Source organism: Bufo gargarizans, chromosome 1, assembly GCF_014858855.1.
Source record: "Bufo gargarizans isolate SCDJY-AF-19 chromosome 1, ASM1485885v1, whole genome shotgun sequence".
NCBI lineage: Eukaryota > Metazoa > Chordata > Amphibia > Anura > Bufonidae > Bufo > Bufo gargarizans.
In genome coordinates this window covers 380,404,690-380,429,314 of record NC_058080.1, presented here as the reverse complement: position 1 = coordinate 380,429,314, position 24,625 = coordinate 380,404,690, and the positions used below count along the sequence as shown (strand labels likewise).

The window sequence follows — 24,625 nt, the reverse complement described above, 5'->3', positions numbered from 1 at the left end:
TAACTGCTTAGCACTGTTATAACACTATTCACAAGGCTGGAGCTACACAGAGACTTTGGGCAAGACACAGGTTGCATGGTCAAAGATCTCAAGATTGCGTACTGTGCATCACAGAATCATAATTGTATATGTGACCCACAAATTGTGCGCCCATGACCTGTTGCTTTGCATTAGAGTACAGCAGCATTGCAATGCTGTAACCTTTGGTCACGTAATGTGCGTCATCCCCAAAGATGCCGAACACCCCCCAGCCTAAGAGAGCCAGGTATATCCAAATCAGAAGGAGAATGTAGAGTGAATCTCACAGCCTCCGTAGACATAATCAACAAGAGAAAACAGCCTTGGATTCTTCTTTGTCTGGATTCTGTATTATCAATATATGTGACTATTTTACTATAACGTATAACACCGAGACAATTTTATATAGGGATTAGGGAACCTATCACCAAGATATTCATTGTTAACTCCTTCCTAGTGCAGCCATTTTCCTTTTTTTTTTTGTTATTTATTCTCTGCCTTCGATGAGCCATAATGTTTTATTTTTCAGGGTTTGTTTTTTGAAGGATAAGTTATACCTTCTAGTGGTACCTTTTAATAAAATATATAGGGTTTTCCGGCGTTCCGTATGCAGCATAAATTACCTGTTAAAGGGGTTATCCAATCCTATAAAAGCCCCCCAACATGCCGGGCCCCCCACACTGAATATACTTAATCCGCTCCCTGCACCGTTCCTGCTCCCTGACACCAAAAACATCTGGTGTCAGGGAGCAGCAGCTAATGGCAGGCGGGGACGAGCCTCCGTAGCGTCACCCGTCCCTTTTTTTGGAGGAGATGAAGCAACCAAAAAAAAGCTAATCAGTTATTCTGATATTTTTTTTCCTGATATGGTGTTCACCATACAGGATAAATACTTTTATATTTTTAATCGTTCGGGCATTTTGTGGCGCTACCAATTATTTTTATTGTATTGTAAATGGAGAAAGAGGGGATGATTTGAATTTTTAATTCTATTTTGATATTTTAAAAAACTTTTAACATTTATTTTCACATTTAGTGTTAGCCCCCCTAGGGAACTTTAACATGCAATCTTCTTATGGTTTCTACCATAAACTGCAGTGATTTACCCTTGCACTCTATGGAGAATCAATCAGTGCATTCCTATCAAGCCCAGCCATGAAATTCATCCTTATCCAAGATTTGTTGGGTGATTGAGATTGTTATTTATTTATAATGTTAATAATATAGCTTTTTTTATCACTTATAAGTCATTCTTTTTCGTCATTATTCTTAATTGTTGTCCTTCCTTATTTCCTGTGTTCAGGGTGTGTTCTCCGGCCTCATTGTGGGAATTAGTCTAACCCTCTGGGTAGCAGTTGGAGGTACTCTTTATCCACCATCTCCAGAAATAATGGGAGTGCTGCCTACGTATGCAGAACAATGTCCTATCTATAATTCAAGTCAAGGTATCATATATGGGTTACCCCCACCAAGAAACATTACAGCTCCTATACCAAGGTGAGAGATTTACTAAGAGTAAAGTTAAAGAGGTTGTCTGATTTGATCAGTGGGGCTAAATTAACCTCGTCAGGACCAGGCCATTTTCCATTCTTTTTTTTTTTTTTCTGTTTTCCCAGTCTTCCCATTACTTTTTTTTTTTTTTCATTCACATAGCCGTATGGGACTTGTTTTTTGCTGGACAAGTTGTACCTTCCAATAGCACCATTTAGTGTTGCATACAATGTAGTGGATGACTGGAAAAATTTCAAATGGGTTGGAATTATAAAAAAATTTGGAAATGCTGTAAAACTGACCTGTTACTTTCATTCTCTGGGTCAGTACAATTACTACAATACTACATTTATATAGTTTTTCTTGTGTTCTAATACTGGAAAAAAAATAAAAAAATTTACATTGCCATATTTTTATGTGTACAGAGCTGTGTCAGGGCTTATTTTTTTTGCGGGACAATCTGTAGTTTTTCTTGACACCTCCATTCATCCTGAAGTCCCCTCCCAGCTCCTCTGACGTCATGCAGACCCTGCACTATAATCACACACAGGTGCAACAAGATGTCACTTGATTGCCCATGCGGTCTGCAATCCCTCTGCCGGCTTCAGCTTCATATAACCTACTGCACATGTGCCAGCTGTATGCACAGTTCTCCTGAACGTAAATATTAGTACAGTCACTTCCAATTCAGGAGAACTACGCATACAGCATGCGCAGTAGGTTGAAGCTGGCAGAGGGATTGTAGACTGCACAGGCACTCAAGTGACATCTTGTGCCTGAGCAAGATTACAGTGGAGGGCCTGCTTGATGTCAGAGATGCTGGGAGGGGACTTAATGATGGGGGGAGGTTCAGGGCTTAGTCAGAATGGGCGCTGGGCTCCACTAACCGCCAGGACAGTCCCTTGGCCTGTCAAGCAACAGCATTCATATGTCAGACACAGGTATATTTCTAACATACTCAAGGAGACCTCAGTGAACCTGTTGGCAGCTTAATATGAAAAATCGTGCTGACAGAATCCCTTTAAAGGTAACCTGTTATTAAGTGAAGGCAGCAAGAGAATCTGTCACCCCTGTACTAAATTGCAAAACAACTGGTTGTTATAAAATGAAATGGCAATAAAAAATGGGCAGTAAAATGACTCCTTACCTTTAGGCTAGGGCTACACGACGACACGTGTCGTGTGACAGTTTTCATAATGATAGTCTAGGTGTCGCACTGCAACATGCAACATGCTGAGACTGCGACACAACAGGAGCAACAAATCCATCCAAGTGGATTTTTCTGCGACTATTGTGTCGCAGTCGCATGTCTGTGTGCGACACCATAGAGTATTATTATAAAAATTGATGTGCGACATCAATGTCGCGCAAGACATGTTGCAGTGTAGTTGTGCCCTATGTGTTGTGCGACTTATTGTCACGCGACAAATGTCGTCGTGTAGCCCTAGACTTATTCTACAGGTCAATACCATTAAGCATTACCAAAGTTATACAGCCTTTTTTATGTTCTAAATAATTTTTATGGGGCTTAGATATTGATAACCTATTCGCAGGATAGGTCATCAATATCAGATTAATGGATTTCAAAGCCAACAAACCAGCTTGCCTGTGCAGCTCCTGGCACTGGAAACTATATACCGGATGAATCTGAAAGCGGAACACTCCATCCACTGTGTAAATGCCGTTCTTGGTTACAGCAGCTGAGCTCAGGAGAAAGAAAACAAATGTGTTGTCGAAGGCTACATGCACACGACCGTGCCGTTTTTTGCGGTCCGCAAACTGCATTGATATAACTGCCTATTCTTGTCCGTTTTGCGGACAAGAATAGGACATGTTATATTTTTTTTGCGGGGCCGCGGAACGGAGCAACGGATGCGGACAGCACACAGAGTGCTGTCCGCATCTTTTGCGGCCCCATTGAAGTGAATGGGTCCGCATCCGAGCCGCGACCCAAACAACAGCCGTGTGCATGAGGCCTAACCAGGATAAGTGACTGCATGTGCAATTCCTCCTGGATACTGCTCAAAAATACTCAAAGGCTAAAAGGAAGGGGAGCAGTTACATAATAAAACTTAACTTTTATTGTATTCAAAAATACTCCCAAGGCTGAGAGTTATAATACCCCTTACATACAAGCAAAGACAAACAAGTGTAGGACCTAAATTGGTGTGCTACCCATGGACATGGCGACACACCAGGCTAGGTGCAATCCACCCTGGGACTGAATGCGCATAAAACTGGGTACATGCAGGTCAGGACATGGGGTCCCTGAGTTCCAGTCCCATACGGAGGTGCCGGGACGGTGGGGACACTAGAAAAACACTGAATGGTCTTACCGGTTTCGTTGAGAACCTCACTATTCACAATGTATGAAAGTGTTGGTAGAAGGAGTGGTCACACAATATGGGCTTGTCGGTACCAGATGACAGTGGTACAGGCATCCGATTACTGGGTCAATTGTAGCAGTAGGGAGGCCTCAAAAAGAGAAATAAACTGTCCCTATTAAAGCCCTACATGACCTATTTAGCCCTAGTGACCTAACACGGGGTCCTCAGGAATCCCTATACGCCTTTCATCAAATGAACATATCAGAAGGCTGCTATATATACTGGAAAAGCCCTAAGAATCGTCAGGTGACACAGGGCTTGGTACTAAGCAAATCCTACTTATCTACCTGCTTTAAAGAGGAAGGGGGGGCACTTATATCATAACCCTACAATGAAAAGCAGGATAGAAAAATACTACAGTGAGGCATATGGCGTTATTCCACAATATCACTTGCAAGACATATGAACATACGGGGAACCCGTTATAAAAACGATCCCACACCGCCTACATAAATAATGGGTGAGGACTAGTACTCACAGTACTCCCGGAGAGGCGTGTCGCAGATGTCTAGGGTCGTGGGCACTGATGTTCACAGTGCCTCACTCACAAGCGTAGGCCTAACAGGCACTAAATAGCTCGCTGTATTTAAAAGGAAGGGGAGAAGGATCGGCCCCTGTCACATGATCTGGCCAACGGAGGTGCGGTTCTCAAATACAGTGCGCAGGCGCACGCGGCCGAACGGTGCCAGGGCTGCCAACAATGGGCGCAGCCTCGGTGACGTGTAAGCGTCGTTGGGGGGATGGAGCTGTTGGGAGAAATAAACAGACCCCACAGCTACTACATTACCACCCTAGATTCCTGGGGGAATGAGACCCACCAGTAGAGAACATTAGTGGCAGGGATCAAATCTATAAATCTATAAACCAAACCATAGTCAGAGAATTAAATAATGGAAAAATATCATTAATCCAGATGGAGATGCCAATGGGGAGGGGTTGTTTTTGATCTAGTGGAGGTTTTTAGAGGGCGATGAACAGTGACAAAAAGCATCCAAAATGCATCTGTTCATTCAAGCCATAGGGGTGGGAGGTGTTGAGTTTAAAAATCCAACAACACTCTTTTTTAAGGATGCGTCTATCCCAGTCCCCCCCTGTTGTGATTTTTTAACACACTCAATGCCCATAAAAGTAATAGCTGACGCAAGACCCCTATGTGCAGCGAGGACATGTCTCGCTACTGGGGTATACCTCCCATTACGTATATCTCCAATGTGTTTGCTCATCCGTTTGCGGAGCTCCATCCGGGTTTTACCCACATAGTGCTTCCCGCACTCACAAGTGAGGAGATAAATCACCCCCACAGTGCGGCAATTGATGAAATGCCGTACAATGTGGGTATTGCCCACAGGGTCCAACGCAAACGATTTGCCTTGAACCAACCAACCACAAAAACTGCAGCGGCCACACTTGTCATTCTGTCTAGCCATGTCTGTTGTCTTGCAGGGGGGCTAAAATGGCTGTGCACAAGTTTGTCCCTTAGATTAGTACCTCTTCTAAATGTCACTGAGGGATACGGACTAAGTACCTCAGCCAAGTCTGGGTACATCAGTAGGGTATCTCAGTTACGGCCCAAAATACCTTTCACTCGGGTTGCTGCTGAATCAAAGATACCTATGACCAGTATAGTTTTTTGTGAGTCATTCTCAGGGAGCGTGGTCGGGTGTAAAAGGGCAGTCCGTGTCCGTCCCAGGGCCATTTGATATGCTTGTCTCAGTGTCCTATCGGGGTAGCCACGTTCCCGAAACCTCCTTCTCATTTCATCTGCCTGGCGTTTAAACTGCCTTTGTTCAGAACAATTGTGTCTTAATTGTATGTATTGTCCAAACGGGATTCCCCGTTTTAGTGGGGCAGGGTGGCAACTGTCCCACCTAAGTAGGGAGTTTGTTGCCGTAGGTTTTCGGTAGATGGTGGTCCGCAGCCCGCCGACATCATCCCTAGAGATGGAAATATCTAAAAAAGGAAGATGGTCCTTCATAATGGTGGAGGTAAATCTGAGACCAATCGAGTTACTGTTGAGCTCATGGACCAACCCAGCAAAATCCCCTTCGGTCCCGCTCCACAGAATGAAAATATCATCTATGTAGTGGGACCAAAGGGCGATGTGCCCAGTATACCAGCTGGGCGCGTCCCCGAACACCATTGTCTCCTCCCACCAGCCCAGGAGCAAGTTCGCGTAGGACGACGCACATGAGCTGCCCATAGCGGTGCCCCTGAGCTGGTGGTATGTCCGGCCATCAAATAGGAAAAAAATCCTAGTGACAAATTCTAGTAATTCGAGGACAAGGTTGTTGTGTTCAGAGAACTGACAGCCCCTGGCTTTCAGAAAATGTGCGGACGCTGCCAGGCCCTTGTCATGGGGGATCGAGGAATTGAGTGCCTCTACGTCAATTGACGCTAGGAACCAGTCCGGTTCTATACAAATGTGCTCCAATTTCGTTAATAAATCACCTGCATCCCTCACATACGAGGGTAAAGACTCCCCACCCCTGAGACGATAGGACGTCCCCTCATGGGTAGGGTGTCCTTATGGACCTTCCGCAAACAGTAGAAGGTTGCTACCACTGGATGGGAGGGGTATAAAAACTCAAACTCCTCACCACTGATAAGTTGGACAGTCTCAGCGCTTGTTAATATCTGTTGTAATTCACTCTGGTATCTCATGGTCGGATCACTCGGTAGCACCTCATAACCCTGTCTGTCACTAAGGATAACTAGGCACATTTCCTTGTATGCCGAAGTGTCCATAAGGACGATATTCCCCCCTTTATCCGAGGGTTTAATAGTTATATTTTTATCCCCTTCTAGTGACTTAAGTACACGTCTCTCTTCCTTACTACAGTTGAACCTAGTAGAGGAAGAGTCGAGGGTGGAGAGTTCTGCAATGGTCTGTTTTACAAACACGTCAATGCATGAGACCTCCCCTACTGGAGGCCTTTTGGTGCTTTTCTTTTTCAGGTCTGTAAAGGGGACCTCCCCTCAGAGTTAATGGGCATGGTGTCCAAATTATACAGTAAATGGACATCCTCAAGGATCTCCACCAGTATGCCCAGATCACGACTTTCTTTATGGTCTTTCAACTTATAGTGCTTAAGCCACCTAAGCTTCTGAGCAAACAGGTGGATCCCTGACCCAACGAAACAAATCAAACCTCGTAGTTGGAACAAATGAGAGACCCCATCTGAGTAGCCTGTTTTCTAGTATTTTTGAATACAATAAAAGTTAAGTTTTATTATGTAACTGCTCGCCTTCCTTTTAGCGTGCAGCTCAGCTCCCAATCAAGTGAATGGGAGTTGAGCTGCAGATGCTGGAAACAACAGTGGATGGAGCCTTCTGCTTCCAGCTTCATCCAGTAGCTGCATCCAATGAATTCACTGATTAGTTTCCATTAATGGTGAATGACCGATAAAGTAGATCTGACATCAGACACCCCCACTGATATGATATTGATAACCTGGAAAACCCCTTCAATATTCTTAAAAAATAAAAACTTTGAAAAAAAAAAATGGCATCACCAAATTCAGAAACCCATAACTTGTTTATATTTCTCTCTATGGAGTTGTATGAGGGCTCTTTTTACAGGGTAAGCGGTAGTTCTATTCAATTTTAAGGGGGGGAGGCGAAGAAACAAAACAAAATGCAATTTATTTCCCTTTTACGTTGTTCACTGCACAGGATTAATAATTTCATATCTTAATAGTTCAGCCATTTTCGCATGTGACAATACCAATTATGTGGAGACTTGAACATGTAATTGTTCAAATAGTATAGAAGTCCATGGTAAAATTGCAGGGAACCGATGAGCATCAACATGGAACCTAAACTGCCCTTATTAACTTACAACTGATGTCATTGGGTTTCTAATGATGTGTTTGTCTAAGTAGTATAATGGGCATGATCGCTGTAAAACAACTTTTATTCCGCTACAGACTGTGTGCAAACACGCTTGAAGTCAAGCTTGCCTCTCTCCTTCCCACCCATTCGCAATTAATTGATGGGCTTTTTTATTTCCTTCATGTGCGAGTGCTAGAGAACATTATTATAGGGTGCACATGGCACATGTGCGAGATCTCAAGAAGGAATCGCGTGTGAAGGAAAAAAGGGAAAAAAAATCCAAAGGGGCGAGAAGGGGGCACAGCAAGCTTGACTTCAAACGTGAAAGTCGTTGCCCATTTGACTTTCAAATCCTCATTTGCATACGACCTACAACAATCATGCCCATCCAACGACTTAGACAAACACAACATTAGAAACCAGATGACATCAGCCATTTTGGTGCTCACAGGCTCCCTTTAAGCCATGCATGAGGGAGGCATTAATAGGAACTTTACTATGGCAGGCCTGGGAATCTTCAAAGAGCACCTTACTGCCATAACAACCAAGCGATTATGTCTCCGGTGAAGGGGCATTTGTTCACTGGAGGGAGTCTCATATCTCCAAATGACCACTAAGGTGCCATGATCACAATTGATCATTGCACCTGTGGCTAAATGTCTGTGATTGGAGTTTTTTAAAATTACAGACACTGCCAGCAGATATCTGCTGTGTATAACAGAAGGTACCCACCCATCTGCTATGGATCTGAGCATCTTTAAAGACCCACCAAGGGGTTAATAGTGGTCTGAGCCCTGGTCTTTTTCCTGTCTAACCAGCATGGTGAACATAATGGAAAAAAAAGTTCAAATGGCTACTTTGCCATTTTTGGGTCGCTTTACTTCCTAAACAAATTGAAGAACAAGTGATTAATAAGTCCTATATGCCCCAAAGTGTTATCAATAAAAACTACAGATCTCACAAAAAAAAGCCCTCACACAGCTCCACAGAAATAAATATAAAGAAGCTATGTGGGTCACAATACGGCAATGCAAAAAAAGTGGTATTGCTGTAATCATACTGACCTGCAGAATGAAGTTAACATGTTAGTTTTTTTACAAAAAAAAAAAAACACTAACACTATGGCGGAATTGCATTTTTTTCCAGTTCTACCCCATTTGAAATATTTTTACAGCTTACCACTACATCGTATGCAATATTAACTGGTGCCATTAGAATGTACAACTTGTCCCGCAAAAGACAAGCCATCATACAGCTGTTATAGATTTTAATAAAAAAATTGTACAGGTTCAGAGCTGAACCCGGACATATCCCCTTCTTCACCGCCTAACAGTGTAAAAATGTAAACAAAAAGGCCCTTGCTGTATCACGCATGGCAAGGGATTTTTTGTTTACATTTTTACACTGCTAGATGGAGGCTTCCACCTAGCAGTGTTCCCGGTGTCACTGGCACTAATGGGTGGCCTTTAGCCGTTTTACAGGCTAGGGCAGTGCTAAAGTGTGCCTATTAGTGCCGGTGACATCACCAGGAACACTGCTAGGCAGAAGCCTTCGCCTAGCAGAGACCTACCGTAGTTTGTCACCGGATATAATGAAAAAGCTCTTGCGTGGTTCAGCGCAGGGCAAGGGAAAGCATCAGAGTATGAAATGCTCCGATGCCAAACTCAGAGGGGCTGCCTGGGTGAAGAAGGGGATATACAGTATGTCTGAACCTGAACAACCCCTTAATGTTACAGTTTACCTACTTAGAATATTATACGTTAACAGCAAAAACTGACAACATTTGCTATTATTTGTGCCTTGCCATACTGTTCACAAATGTAAAACTGAAGTGTGAAATTGTTTCATTAATTTTTCTGCACAGGACAACCATTGCTGATGAATTCTACGCTCTGTCTTATCTGTATTATGGTGCCTTGGGCACCTTTTCTACAATTATAAGTGGAGTTCTTGTCAGCTATACAACAGGTAACATAACTTGAGATGAACGAAGTTCTCAAAAATTAAATTTGGCTGCTTCGCTGAATTTTACTTTGTCACAAATTACTTAGTCACCAAGCGCATTTCTTTGTAAATAGAGAACGCGATGAGAGTAAACAGCAATTGCGCCGCCCCCTTTCACTGAACCCCTCAGATGCCACATTCATCGTTGATCATGGCATCTGAGATCGGGCCTTTCAGGGGCTGATCAACAAAAAAAAATATATATTATATTATACTCATCCATTTGAGCGTGAAGAGGCCGCCGCAGGCATCTAACTTGAGGATCCAGCATGAAATCTCACGAGGGGAGTGATGAAGTCATCACGTTGACTGGCATGGTGAAGTCATATGTCCCCGCGCATGAGATTTTGTGTGGGATCTTCAAGCAAGATGGCCGCAGCGGCGTCTTCGTGCTCAAATGGATGAGGTAAGTATGATTTTTTTTTTTTTTTTACCACCATTTCAGGGGAAAATCGATTAGTTACCACAAAACACGAGGAAAATCGGCTTTGCAGCAAATCAAATTTTCCCCGAAATTCATATTGAAGTCGCTCAACATTGAACATAACACATATTCAGACATGTTTGATCACACATTCAGGATACATAAACAATGATAATTTGTTCTCTGCTATTTAGGACCTACCAAGAGAGAAACATTAGCTCATGGCCTGCTTTGGTGGGACCTAGGAACGGTACAGACTGTAAAATCAACAGAGATGCCACCCGAGGGGGAGAAGGTATGTGAACATGATAGTTTTTGTTGATACTTGTGCTATGGGGTCCTGACTAGCTTTAGTTAAAGTCCTCTGCTATTTCTGATGGCAAGAGTAGCGCAGTCTGCAGTGATCAAAAACCCTTGAGGTCCGGGTAAAGTCAGTGGAGTATATCAGGATTTGGGGAGGGGGAAATGAAATGTCTCTCAAGCTCTGGCCAACACAACTATGCATTATTACCAAAACATTACAGATGTGAACATAACCTTAAAGGGGTTGTCCAGGTTCTGCATGGACAGGTTGTGACACATGACCCAGCAGTGATGTGACACTTGGGAACATGTCACTGCTGAGGCCAGTCATTGGCTGCACATGACCCTGTCTGGGCAGAAATTGACAGACGAGGACCATAAGTGGAGTGAGGAATGAAGAGAGCCTGGGAGCGACAGAGCCAGAAGGAAGTGGTGAAGAATGGGTATATTTATTGTGCAGAATGTATAATTAACATACCTGGTGCCCTCCCTTCCCCTTTATTTATGTACAATTGCTGCCAAACCCCCAAAATAACCTATGTACAATGTGTTTCAGTAGTTTGTAGTCAGGGCAAAGAAACTGCAGGAGAGGGCTTACATGGGCGAAGTGTAAGATTCTTTATAATGCAAAAAAATATGATTTCTCTTGGGTCATGAATTTTACATCTACAGGCATATTCTTACTGTGAAAATGCATTGCGATCTGCAGGCATGACGTTGTAGAGCAGGAGGAGCTGAGCAGATTGATATAGAGTTTTATGGGAAAAAGTTCAGTATAATCTGCAATTTAAACATTTACATTTCTGCTTATTCTGATCACAACCTACATAAGGAAATGAGCCAGCAATGTACCTATAAATTATAAAAAAAATTTTTTTTTTTATCATAACACATGTTTACAATGAGTAAAACTACATGATACAAAGATAGGTGACAGAAAAGACGCCATCCCTGAGCCACAAAATGTCTAGTGGGATACACAAAGATGGCTGGAGTACCACTTCAAAATAAGCAGAGTGCATATACCAGGGATGGCCAACCTGTGGCTCTACAGCTGTTGTAAAACTACAAGTCCCACCATGCCCTGCTGTAGGCTGATATCTGTAGGCAGTCTGGGAATGCTGGGAGTCGTAGTTTTGCAACAGCTGGAGAGCCTCAGGTTGGCCATCCTGTCACGGAAGGTTTACAGAAAACTAGAAGACACAAATGAAGATCCGACTGACTTGATCCAAAACTAAGGAACAGGAGGGTAAGCCCTGTAAGAGCCCTAGCTCTCTCCCTTACTGCTCAGCCTATGCAAAAATCTCAATGGTAGAAAATTGCATATCCTCGTTCCTTGACTGTATGCACCTGAACACCCTATAATAGTGAGGGGACACGACGACCGGCTCCCTACACTTAATACGGAGGGAGTCAGGGTCTCCTAGGATCAAGCCCACAGGCAAACAGAAATAAAGAAAACAGACTTATCTTGTGGATGCAGTAGTAACAGCTTCTAGCATCAGCACACTCCAGGAAGTTGTATATACCGCAAAGTGATGCAGTATGGGAAGGGATTTAAAGGGATGCAATCAGTGCAACTACATGACAGCTGAGAGAGGCTAACGAGATGAGAAAACGAAAGCAAAACAAAAGGAACCTCAAGCAGGAGGTTCTGAAGAACATCTGTCAGAGCTTCTCAGATGACTGGTGGTGACAGTACCCCTCCTTCTACGAGTGGACTCCGGACACTAAGAGCCCACCTTCTCAGGATGGGACCTATGGAAAGCCCTGATGAAACGAGTGGCCTTAATGTCAGTCACTGGGACCCACATCCTCTCCTCAGAGACCTGAAATTCAAGATTACCATCAACCACAATCGGAGGAGGAGGCAAAGACGAGGGTACAATGGGTTGGACATAAGGTTTTAATAAGGACTTATGAAAAACATTATGGCTCTTCCAAGTCTGAGGAAGATCAAGACGGTAGGCAACAGGATTGATGACGGACAAGATTTTGTAAGGCCCAATAAACTTAGGACCCAACTTCCAGGAGGGAACCTTCAATTTGATATTCTTAGTAGACAACCACACCGGATTACCAACATTCAGGTCCGGACCAGGCACACGTCTCTTATCCGCCACACGCTTATATCTCTCACTCATGCTCTTTAGATTATCCTGAATATTTTGCCAAATAGATGACAAAGATGAGGAGAATCTGTCCTCATCAGGTAAACCAGAAGACCCCTCTCCAGAGAATGTCCCAAACTGCGGATGAAACCCATATGCACCAAAAAATGGTGACTTATCAGAGGACTCCTGACGACGGTTTTTTAAAGCAAACTCAGCAAGGGACAAAAAAGAACACCAATACTCTTGATTCTCCGCCACAAAACAGCGCAGATATGTCTCCAGATTCTGATTGACGCGCTCTGTCTGGCCATTCGACTGCGGGTGGAAAGCAGAAAAGAATGACAACCGAACCCCCAAGCGAGAACAGAAAGCCTTCCAGAATCTGGAAACAAACTGCGTGCCCCTATCAGAAACTATGTCTGAAGGAATACCATGCAATTTGACAATGTGATCAATAAATGCCTGCGCCAGCGTCTTAGCATTGGGCAAGCCAGGAAAAGGAATGAAATGCACCATTCTGCTAAAACGAGGGAGGTCCGTAATGAAGTCCATGGACAGATGTGTCCAAGGACGGGAAGGAATGGGTAAAGGAAGAAGAGGACCTGATGGCCGTGAATGAGGGACTTTGGCACGAGCGCAGGTCTCGCAGGCTGCCACAAAACCCTCAACCGACTTACGAAGCGCCGGCCACCAGAATCTCTGAGCGATGAGATCCACTGTGGCTCTTGCCCCCGGGTGCCCAGCAGGGACAGTATCGTGGTGCTCCTTAAAAATCTTGTGTCTTAAAGCGAGAGGCACAAACAACCTCCCAGGAGGACAAAGATCAGGAGCCTCTGACTGGGCTACCTGAACCTCTGCCTCCAATTCAGGATAAAGAGCAGAGACCACCACACCTTCAGCCAAAATGGGACCCGGGTCTTCAAAATTCCCACCTCCCGGAAAACAACGTGACAGGGCATCCGCCTTCACATTCTTAACCCCAGTGCGGAACGTGACAACAAAATTAAACCTTGAAAAGAACAAAGACCATCTGGCCTGTCTCGGGTTCAGACGCTTGGCTGACTCCAAGTAGGCCAGATTCTTATGGTCAGTAAACACGGTAATAGGGTGTGTGGCTCCCTCTAGCCAATGGCGCCATTCCTCAAAAGATAACTTGATGGCCAACAACTCCCTATCTCCCACATCGTAATTTCTCTCTGCGGAGGAGAGTTTCTTCGAGAAAAAGGCACACGGTCGCCATTTGGCAGTAGAGGGACCCTGAGACAAGACTGCACCCACACCCACCTCAGAAGCGTCCACCTCAACTATGAAGGGCAGAGAGATATCAGGTTGTACCAAGATGGGAGCGGAAGAAAAACTCTCCTTGATACTAGAAAAGGCCTTACGCGCCTCTACCGACCAGGAGGAAAACTCTACCCCCTTTCTAGTCATATCAGTGAGTTGTTTAACAAGAGAGGAATAATTCTAAATAAACTTCCTATAATAATTGGCAAAACCCAAAAAACGCATCAGCGCCTTCTGATTCTCAGGAAGCTCCCACTCAAGCACAGCGCGGACCTTCTCGGGGTCCATGCGAAAACCAGAAGCGGAGAGAAGAAACCCCAGAAATTGAATTTCTGGAACCGCAAATACACATTTTTCCAGTTTAGCGTACAATTTATTCTCCCGCAGGATGAGCAAGACCTGACGTAGGTGGTCCTTATGAGTTTTGAAATCAGGAGAAAAAATCTAAATGTCATCTAGATACACTAATACAAATTTCCCCATTAAATGATAAAAAATGCTGTTCACAAAATGCTGAAAGACGGCTGGAGCATTCATCAAACCAAAAGGCATAACCAAATTCTCAAAATGGCCCTCAGGGGTATTGAAGGCCGTCTTCCATTTGTCTCCTTCTCTGACCCTGACCAGGTTGTATGCCCCTCTTAGATCCAACTTGGAAAAAACTTTAGCCCCAACAATCTGGTTAAACAGGTCTGGGATCAGAGGAAGCGGATAAGGGTCACGAATTGTCATACTGTTCAGCTCCCTGAAATCCAGACATGGTCTTAAAGAACCATCTTTTTTCTTAACAAAGAAAAAACCAGCGGCAACAGGTGACTTTGAGGGTCGTATGTGTCCCTTTCTCAGACTCTCAGAGATATAAGCACGCATAGCGACCCTTTCAGGTTGGGAGAGATTGTATAAACGAGATTTAGGCAGCTTGGCGCCTGGGGTGAGATTAATAGGGCAATCGTACTCCCTGTGAGGGGGCAAGTCCTGAACACCACTCTCAGAAAACACATCCGAAAATTCAGAGAGAAAAGATGGTACAGTCTTAGTAGAAACCTCAGAAACAGATGTCGTGAGGCAATTCTCTCTGCAAAAGTCACTCCAACCATTTATTTGCCTCGCTTGCCAATCAATGGTGGGGTTATGTTTAGTGAGCCAGAGCAGCCCCAACACTAGAGGAGTAGGCAACCCGCTTAGGACGAAACATGACACATCCTCAACATGAGTATCACTCACAATCAAACGGATATTGTGAACTATGCCCTTTAACGATTTCTGAGAAAGTGGAACGGAATCAATAGCAAAAACAGGTATATCCTTTCCCAAAGTGCATACCTGGAAACCATGAGTTATAGCAAATTGATTATCAATGAGATTGACAGCTGCTCCACTATCTACAAAAATCTCACAAAAAATGTTCTTGCTCTCTAGCACCACCTTGGCAGGTAGGACAAAACGGGAACTACAAGCAAACGGAAAAGCTTCAATTTCCGCATCAACCTTGCCAATAGTAACAGATGGAATGTTTTTAGAGGATTTTTTTCTTTTTGTTTCTTTATTACTCTCAAAAACTGCCTGAATCTCCTAGAGGGACAAACATTTGCCAAATGATTTATACCTCCACAACAGAAACAAACCTTCCTATGAGAGCTGAATCCTCTATTGTCAGAGGCAAGCAAACCCAGCTGCATGGGATTGAGAGCGACTGAGACCCCGGTGCACTGAATGAGACCGCCGCACTGTCCTTGGACTGAGTATGACAGGAAGGAGTGATCTCTCCTCTCTCTCTAAGACGCCTGTCAATACGAACGGCCCGAGACATGGCAGAGTCCAAGGAGGTAGGTCTCTCATGAAAGGCAAATGCATCTTTCAATCCCTCTGAAAGACCATGGCAAAATTGACTTCGGAGTGCAGCATCATTCCAACCAGTATCAGCTGCCCATCTCCGAAATTCTCAACAGTATATCTCTGCAGACTGTTTACCCTGGCATAAAAGACGTAGTCTAGACTCAGCCAGAGTAATACGATCCGGATCATCATATATCATATATCTGACCCAGGGCTATAAAAAATTCATCCACTGAACAGAGGGGCCGTGCAGCGAAAAGGCCCAGGACTGAGTTTTATCCCTGAGCAGCGAGATGATGCTCCCCACCCTCTGCTCCTCTTCACCAGAGGAATGGGGAAGTAGGCGAAAATGGAGTTTGCAAGCCTCTCTAAAACAAACAAAATTCTCACTACCCCCGGAGAACGTATCCGGGAGCGAGATCTTAGGCTCAGAATAAACTCCATGAACGCAAGCTGAACCGGTCACCTGAAACTGAGAAACAGTTTTACGGAGATCTGCTACCTCCAATGAAAGACCCTGCATGTGTTCAGTCAAAAGTGAAACCGGATCCATGCTTGAGACGGTTTTGGCGGTTTATAATGTCACGGAAGGTGTACAGAAAACTAGAAGACACAAATGAAGATCCGACTGACTTGATCCAAAACTAAGGAACAGGAGGGTAAGCCCTGTAAAAGCCCTAGCTCTCTCCCTTACTGCTCAGCCTATGCAAAAATCTCAATGGTAGAAAATTGCATATCCTCATTACTCGACTGTATGCACCTGAACACCCTAAAATAGTGAGGGGACACGACCACCGGCTCCCTACACTTAATACGGAGGGAGTCAGGGTCACCTAGGATCAAGCCCACAGGCAAACAGAAATAAAGAAAACAGACTTATCTTGTGGATGCAGTAGTAACAGCTTCTAGCATCAGCACACTCCAGGAAGTTGTATAAACCGCAAAGTGATGCAGTATGGGAAGGGATTTAAAGGGATGCAATCAGTGCAATGACAGCTGAAAGAGGCTAATGAGATGAGAAAATGAAAGCAAAACAAAAGGAACCTCAAGCAGGAGGTTCTGAAGAACATCTGTCAGAGCTTCTCAGATGTCTGGTGGTGACACATCCCTGGCATATACAATGAAAAAATCCAGTCTGATAAATGAGCCCAGTCTAAAAAGAAGGTAACAACATTAATGATAACTCACCTATTGACATGGCGTCAACCCCAATGAGTTTTGGCATGCCTTGGTCCAGCGGTTGACGAGTTTAGTTCAGTGAGCCACCTTAGTGACTAACAGCCTTCCCTCTCTGACTGTGCATACACAGATAGCTGTCAATCACTGATATGACCGCCCACTAGACTCCAAAGCTCAGAATGAGCTGAGATTTAAATTAATAAATTATACTGAATCTTTTCCTACAAAACTATATATCAATCTGCTGAAAGTTACTTTGGTCAAAACTTAATTTGAATGCTGTACGGAGATCCGTCTCCGTACAGCATTAAAATGTATGGACTCTCGCCAGGTGAAATTCATTATTTCTGAAGTCTCTCAAGACTTCAGTGAATAACTTCAATTTTTAAACTTGAAAACCATTTTAAAACCTGAATCTGAGGTCTGCTTCGGTACCGAGCTACAAGCCGATTTAAAAATCGATGAAGTTATTCACCGAAGTCGGAGCCCATACATTTGAATGCTGTACGGAGACAGATCTCTGTACAACATTCAAATTAAGTTTTTAGCAAAGCAACTTCGGATCTATGATTCGAAGCTCGCTTGACTAAACACTAATTATGATCAGCATTTATTAAAATTGAGGAAACGTTTTGCTTGTTACAAGTATTAACCTTGATTTTTATGATTGATCTACATGTTTCCATCTGTGTTATTTCATTAAAGAGGACCTTTCACCACTCCTGACATGCCTGGTTTATTAGCTACATGCATTCCAAATGTAATAACAATTTTGGGGCATCTTTTCTTATGGCTCTGTGTTGTGCCATTCCTTCATTATTTCTACTAGAAGTTATGAATGAATTTCTAGCAGTCTGCAGTAAGGGTACAGAGGGTGGTAACCAGTTGAGGGGGGGGGGGGAGGTGTACCTGCACAGACTGACTCTTTCCAATCAGTGCTGCCATTTTCAGATTGTGCAAGGAAACCCCCCATCCCCCAACTGGTTACCACCCCTCTGTACCCTTACGGCAGACTGCTAGCAATTCATTCATAACTTGTGCTTGAACTAATAAATGAATGGCACAATGTAGAGACATAAGAATAGATGTTCCAGAATTGTTATTACATGGGGAGATACATGAAGCTATTAAAATAGGCATGTCAGGAGAGGTGACAGCGGTCCTCTTTAAGGTACAATGTTAAGCGGTATTTTACTGTTAGGCCTCTTTCACACGGCGGTTGCGGAAAAATGTGCGGGTGCGTTGCAGTAACACGCACAATTTTTCTGCACGAAGGCAAAACATTGTAATGAGTTTTGCACGCGCGTGAGAAAAAGCGCGCATGTTTGGTACCCAAACCCGAACTTCTTCACAGAAGTTCGGGCTTGGGATTGATGTTCTGAAGATTGTATTATTTTCCCTTATAGCATGGTTATAAGGGAAAATAATAGCATTCTAAATACAGAATGCATAGTAGCGCTGGACGGGTTAAAAAAAAATAAAAAATAATTTAACTCACCTTGATCCACTTGATCACGTAGCCCGGCATCTCGTCTGTCTGTCTTCTGTGCTGTGTGTAGCAACAGGACCTGTGGTGACGTCACTCCGGTCATCACATGATCCATCACCATGGTAAAACATCATGTGATGGATCATGTGATGACCGGAGTGACGTCACCACAGGTCCTGTTGCTGCACACAACACAGAAGACAGACAGAAGAGATGCCGGCTACGCGATCAAGTGGATTAAGGTGAGTCAAATAATTTATTTATTTTTAACCCCTCCAGCGCTATATTACTATGCATTCTGTATTCAGAATGCTATTATTTTCCCTTATAACCATGTTATAAGGGAAAATAATAATGATCGGGTCTCCATCCCGATCGTCTCCTAGCAACCGTGCATGAAAATCGAGCCTGCGTTACGTGAAAAAGCCTGCGTTACTATGGAGCCTGCGTTACGTGAAAAATGCACAAAATAGGACATGCTGCGATTTTCATGCAACGCATAAGTGATACGTGAAAATCACCGCTCATGTGAATAGCCCCATAGAAATGAATGGGTCGGGATTCAGTGCGGGTGCAATGCGTTCAACTCATGCATTGCACCCGCGCGGAATACTCGCCTGTGTGAAAGGGGCCTAAGATGTTTTGTGCTGAATTTGAAAATGACTGATGTATTACAACTCTAGAAATTCCAAGCTACAGAGAAGAGAGATGTTTACTACTCTACAATTCAGCCTAACCCTGAATTTCCAAATACTGAGAATAATTGCTTCATGTTGAAAGCAGACCCCACCTTTTCCCAGAAGATAGAGCCAAAGCATCTTGAAGAAAACAGCTGCTTTACTTTTTGGCCTTTAAACAAAGTTGACAGAGAGTCATATATATGATTTTCCTGAGGATAGGCCATCAATATTGAACTCCAAGAAAAATCTTTACTCTTTTTACTGTACTGTATACTGTGAAATTTAAGAAAGTGGAACTTTTATTTGTATTTGTTTAAAAAAATGTATTAGTTCAAACTAATAGCAAACAAAAATCTAAAATAAAAATATAATGTGTTCTGAGGTACAGTATGTTTGATTCTGTTTAAGACACACACTGTTGCACAACAACGATACATAATAAACTACACTGACTAAAAATATAAACGCAACAATTTCGGTTTTGCTCCTATTTTGCATGAGCTGAGGTCAGAACAAGCCTCCGGAACGTCAAGTACGACCGAAATACTAGAGACAATGAAACAAACAGGAAACCCCAATGTACTGCCACGAACAGCGGGAGAAACCCACTGTGCCACTGACTAGCCATACTCTGGAGGGGCGTAACTAAGCAACTACCCAAACTTCACTAGAGCCACCGATGGTGAGGATAGACTAACCGTCGGAAGTTGCCCGGGACGACTCCAGAGCGTAAACCAGGCAGTGGCAGCAGGAACCAGAAGGTACCAAAGGTACCAGCAGTACATTGAGCAGGCAAAGACAGGGCATGGCAATTCAGAATACCGATAATAACATAAACCAGAAATAGCAAGAACAGAAACCAAACATAGGCAGACATAAGAGAACAGAACACTAGGAGCAGTAAAGGCTGCCACAGACGTAAGCAGAACGGGCATGGACAGACAAGAACAGGAACAGATGCAGATACGCTCTGCTAGGCACTCGGACGCAGATACAGCTCTTCTAAGCGCTCGGACGCAGATACAGCTCTGCTAAACTATGGACAGATTCAGATACAGACAAGAACAGGCAAAGATATAACATAGCAACCAAACGGAAACATCAATGCAGAACAAGCAATATCACACAGAAACATAGACAGACATGAACAGCAGCAGGGACCCCAAGGGTCAGTAGCAAGGGGCAAACACATCATAACCAGGAACAGAACAAACAAGACTGACCATGAGACTCCACACTCACAGGCTGAAGTAGCCAATTAATGAGCACACCTGCAAGGACACACCCACGGAACATCAGAGGGGAGTTAATCCTTTCAGAACTAAATGGGAGGTACTACAAGCAGGTCAGAGTTAACAGAAACCGCAGCACCGAAAACTGCAGTACCGGACGTTGCCAATAGCAACCGTCCTGAAATACCCTCTAGGAGATCATACTGCCAAGAAGAGAGAAAAGTACACGGATTGCGCACACCATCGTACCATCGCCAGCACGCAGCCCTGAGCAACCAGCCTACAGAGGCGGCAACCTGCAGCCGCTAAGCTCGGGAACGTGCAGCCAGCCGACACGGCAACACAGTCACAGTGAGGCAAAACGTAACATAAAAGATCTGAAACATTTTCTACATACACAAAAGACCCATTACTCTCAAATATTGTTCACAAATCTGTGTTAGTGAGCACTTCTCCTTTGCCAAGATAATCCATCCTACCTCACAGGTGTGGCATATCAAGGTGCTGATTAGACAGCATGAATATTGCACAGGTGTGCCTTAGACTGCCCACAATTAAAGGACACTCTGAAATGTGCACAGTTTTCCCTTACTGGGGGGGGGGGGGGGTCAGAAAACCAGTCAGTATCTGGTGTGGCCACCATTTACCTCACGCAGTGCAACACATCTCCGTCGCATAGAGTTGATTAGGTTGCTGATTGTGGAATGTTGGTCCACTACTCTAGGACACTCTGAAATGTGCAGTTTGATCACACAGCACAATGCCACACATGTTGCAACGTTTGAGGGAGCATGCAATTGGCATGCTGACTGCAGGAATGTCTACCAGAGCTGTTGCCCATGCAGCGAATGTTTATTTCTCTACCATAAGCCGTCTCCAAAGGTGTTTCTGAGAATTTGGCAGTACATCCAACCGGCCTCACAACCGCAGATCATGTGTAACCACACCAGCCCAGGACCTCCACATACAGCATGTTCACCTCCATTATCGTCTGAGACCAGCCACCCGGACAGCTGCAGCAACAATCGGTTTGCATAACCAAAGAATTTCTGCACAAACTGTCAGAAACCGTCTCAGGGAAGCTCATCTGCACGCTCGTCATTCTCATTGGGGTCTGGATCTGACTGCAGTTCGTCGTTATACCCCACTTGAGTGGGCAAATGCATACATTCGATGGCGTCTGGCACATTGGATAGGTGTTCTGTTCATGGCTGAGTCCCGTTTTTCACTGTTCAGGACAGATGGCAGACAGCATGTGTGGGTGAGCGGTTTGCTGACATCAACATTGTGGATCGAGTGGCCCATGGTGGCGGTAGGGTTATGGTATGGGCAGGCATGTTATGGACAACGAACACAGGTGCATTTTATTGATGGCATTTTGAATGCACAGAAATACCGTGACGAGATCTTGAGGCCCATTGTGTTGTGCCATTCATCCACGACCATCACCTCATGTTGCAGCATAATAATGCACGGCCTCATATTGCAAAGATATGTAACAATTCCTGGAAGCTGAAAACATCCCAGTTCTTTCATGGCCAGCATACTCACCGGACATGACACCCATTGAGCATGTTTGGGATGCTCTGGATCGGCGTATACGTCAGCATGTTCCAGTTCCTGCCAATATTCTGCAACTTCGCACAGCTATTAAAGAGTAGTGGACCAACATTCCACAATCAGCAACCTAATCAACTCTATGCGACGGAGATGTGTTGCACTGCGTGAGGTAAATGGTGGCCACACCAGATACTGACTGGTTTTCTGACCCCCCCCCCCCCCCCCCGTAAGGGAAAACTGTGCACATTTCAGAGTGTCCTTTAATTGTGGGCAGTCTAAGGCACACCTGTGCAATATTCATGCTGTCTAATCAGCACCTTGATATGCCACACCTGTGAGGTAGGATGGATTATCTTGGCAAAGGAGAAGTGCTCACTAACACAGATTTGTGAACAATATTTGAGAGTAATGGGTCTTTTGTGTATGTAGAAAATGTTTCAGATCTTTGAGTTCAGCTCATGCAAAATGGGAGCAAAACCGAAAGTGTTGCGTTTATATTTTTGTTCAGTGTGGTTTCAGCACGGCCTGTTGCCGCGTCCCCTCTGCAGTGCTACAATGCTTCCAGCTACTGACTGATGTCTGACTGGTGCTGCAAAATGAGAATTCAGAGGTGGAAGTGGAGGTGGAGAAGGGGGGGTTGCAGCTACTAATGTAGGTGGTGGTTGAAATCCTGATATAAGTAGGGCCCGCAATCCTTGGCGTCGTTAGCACCTGTGCCATCCAAGGGTACGACTCACTCCTGGCCTTCACAATGTTCACCCAGTGTAACGTCAGGGAAATGTAGTGTCCCTTGCCACAAGCAGTTGTCCATGTGTCAGTGGACCTTCCCAATAACTGCGCTGGTCAGAGCACAGGTGATGTTACAGGACACATGCTGGTGTAAGGCAGGGATGGCACAGCAGGGAAAAATAGTGGCGGCTGGGGACTGAGTAACGAGGGATGGCCACCATCATCAGGCTGCGGAAAGCCTCTGTGTCCACAAGCCTAAATGGCAACATTTCCAGCACCAGCAAATTGGAAAGGTGCGCATTTAGTGCTATGGCCTGTGGGTGGGTGGCTGGGTATTTGAGCTTTCATTCAAAGGCCAGGGGTATGGACATCTGTACGCTGCGCTGGGACACAGAAGTGGATGTGCTAGATGATGGTGTTTGCAAAGGTCCAGGTGCATGGCGGGAGGCATCTGGGCCTGCATCTTGGACAGGAGATTGGCCAGCACATAACACAGGGGAAGAGGAGGCAGTGGTGAGACCCGCAGACACCTATTGTAGACCCAGGCATTTATCCCACCTATTAGGGTGTTTTTATGCCATATGGCAGATCATGCTGGTGGTGGTGAGGTTGCTAGTGTTCACGCCCCTGCTCATTTTGGTACAGGTTGTAAATTACAATTATTTTATCGTCTGCACTTTCCTCAAAAAAGCGCCAGACTGCAGAACACCTACCCCTTGGCAAGGGAGATTGCTGCAAGGGGGTGCTCCGGGGAACAGTTGCAGGCCTGTTTGGTGTGGCCCGCCTTCTCCCTTTTGCCACCCTACTGCCTCTTCCAGCCTGTTGCGGTGCTGCGGATCCTTCCCCCTCTGTACTGTTGTCCTTGCATGGCTTGCCACCTTCCCAGGTTGGGTCAGTGATTTCATCGTCCATCACCTCCTCTTCCACTTTCTCACTGTGGTCATCCTCCTGACTTGTTGACCTAACAAGAACCTCACTTATTGACAACTGTGTCTCATCCTCATCATGAACCTCTTCAGACACTAATTGCGGTTGACTTATTGGCAACTGTCTCATCATCATCATCCACTTCGTGAAACACTAATTGTCCTTCCACACTGTCATCTTTTACTGACTGTGGATGCTCAAGAGTTTTGGAATTAGTGCACAAGATCTCCTCATGTCCCTCTTCAAGCGGACTTCGTGAGAGGGCCAAATAAAGGAATGGCAATGAAAAGAGCTCCTCGGAATATCCAAGTGTGGGATAACTTGTTTGCCAAGAAACTCCATGGTGGGAGGAAGGTAGATCAGGGTGAGGATTCTGTTGACCAGACTCTTAGCTATTGAGACTAGACTTTGTGGAAGACAGGGTGGTGCTAAACCGACTGGAAACATTATCTGCTGCAATCCAACCGACCACCTGCTCGCACTGGTGTGACTTCGAGAGTGGTGTCCTGTGCCGCCCTGCAAACTGGGACATGAAGCTAGGTATTGTGGATGAGTGTGTTGCTTATGCTCTGGCAGCAGGCACAGTTTCACTACGCCCAGGGCCAAGGCCTCTGCGTGCACCATCAGCACCACGGCAACTTCCCAGTCCCTTACTGCGCGCCTTTAGCATATTAAATAGTATATATGCTTGCAAGTATGTCACACGTACAGTAGCGCAGGTTTTGTAAGTGTATGTGCAAATAAATTAAACTGAATGTCCCAGATATTTAGGATGTGCAAAAGTTATACAGGAGATGTAGCACAGGTAATGTCGCTGTCACCAGCGGAAATTTTTTTTTTATGAATGTCACAGATATTTAGGATGCTTAAACGTTATACCGCAGATGAAGCACAGGTAATGTCGCTGTCACCAGCGGCGAAAAAATTAAACTGAATGTCACTGATATTTAGGATGCTGAAACGTTATATAGGAGATGTAGTGCAGGTAATGTCGCTGTCAGCAAAGGCAAAAAAATTAAACTGAATGTCACTGATATTTATGATGCTCAAACATTATACAAGAGATGTAGCACAAGTAATGTCGCTGTCACCAGCGGCGTAAAAATTTAACTGAATGTTACATGGACAGTGACATAC

General features: G+C 44.5%; 1 protein-coding gene across 1 annotated transcript in view; it reads left to right on the top strand.

Annotated features, from left to right (window-relative positions):
• The window catches only part of LOC122931243 (sodium/iodide cotransporter-like), a 54,956-nt gene extending 35,683 nt beyond the window's left edge, over positions 1-19,273 (top strand). Inside the window, exons 13-16 of the mRNA XM_044285295.1 lie at positions 1,322-1,515; positions 9,592-9,695; positions 10,350-10,450; positions 19,044-19,273. Coding sequence (XP_044141230.1) covers positions 1,322-1,515; positions 9,592-9,695; positions 10,350-10,450; positions 19,044-19,244 — 600 coding nt within the window. The 3' untranslated portion in view covers positions 19,245-19,273. The remainder of the gene's footprint in view (positions 1-1,321; positions 1,516-9,591; positions 9,696-10,349; positions 10,451-19,043) is intronic.
• The last annotated feature ends 5,352 nt before the right edge of the window (positions 19,274-24,625 follow it).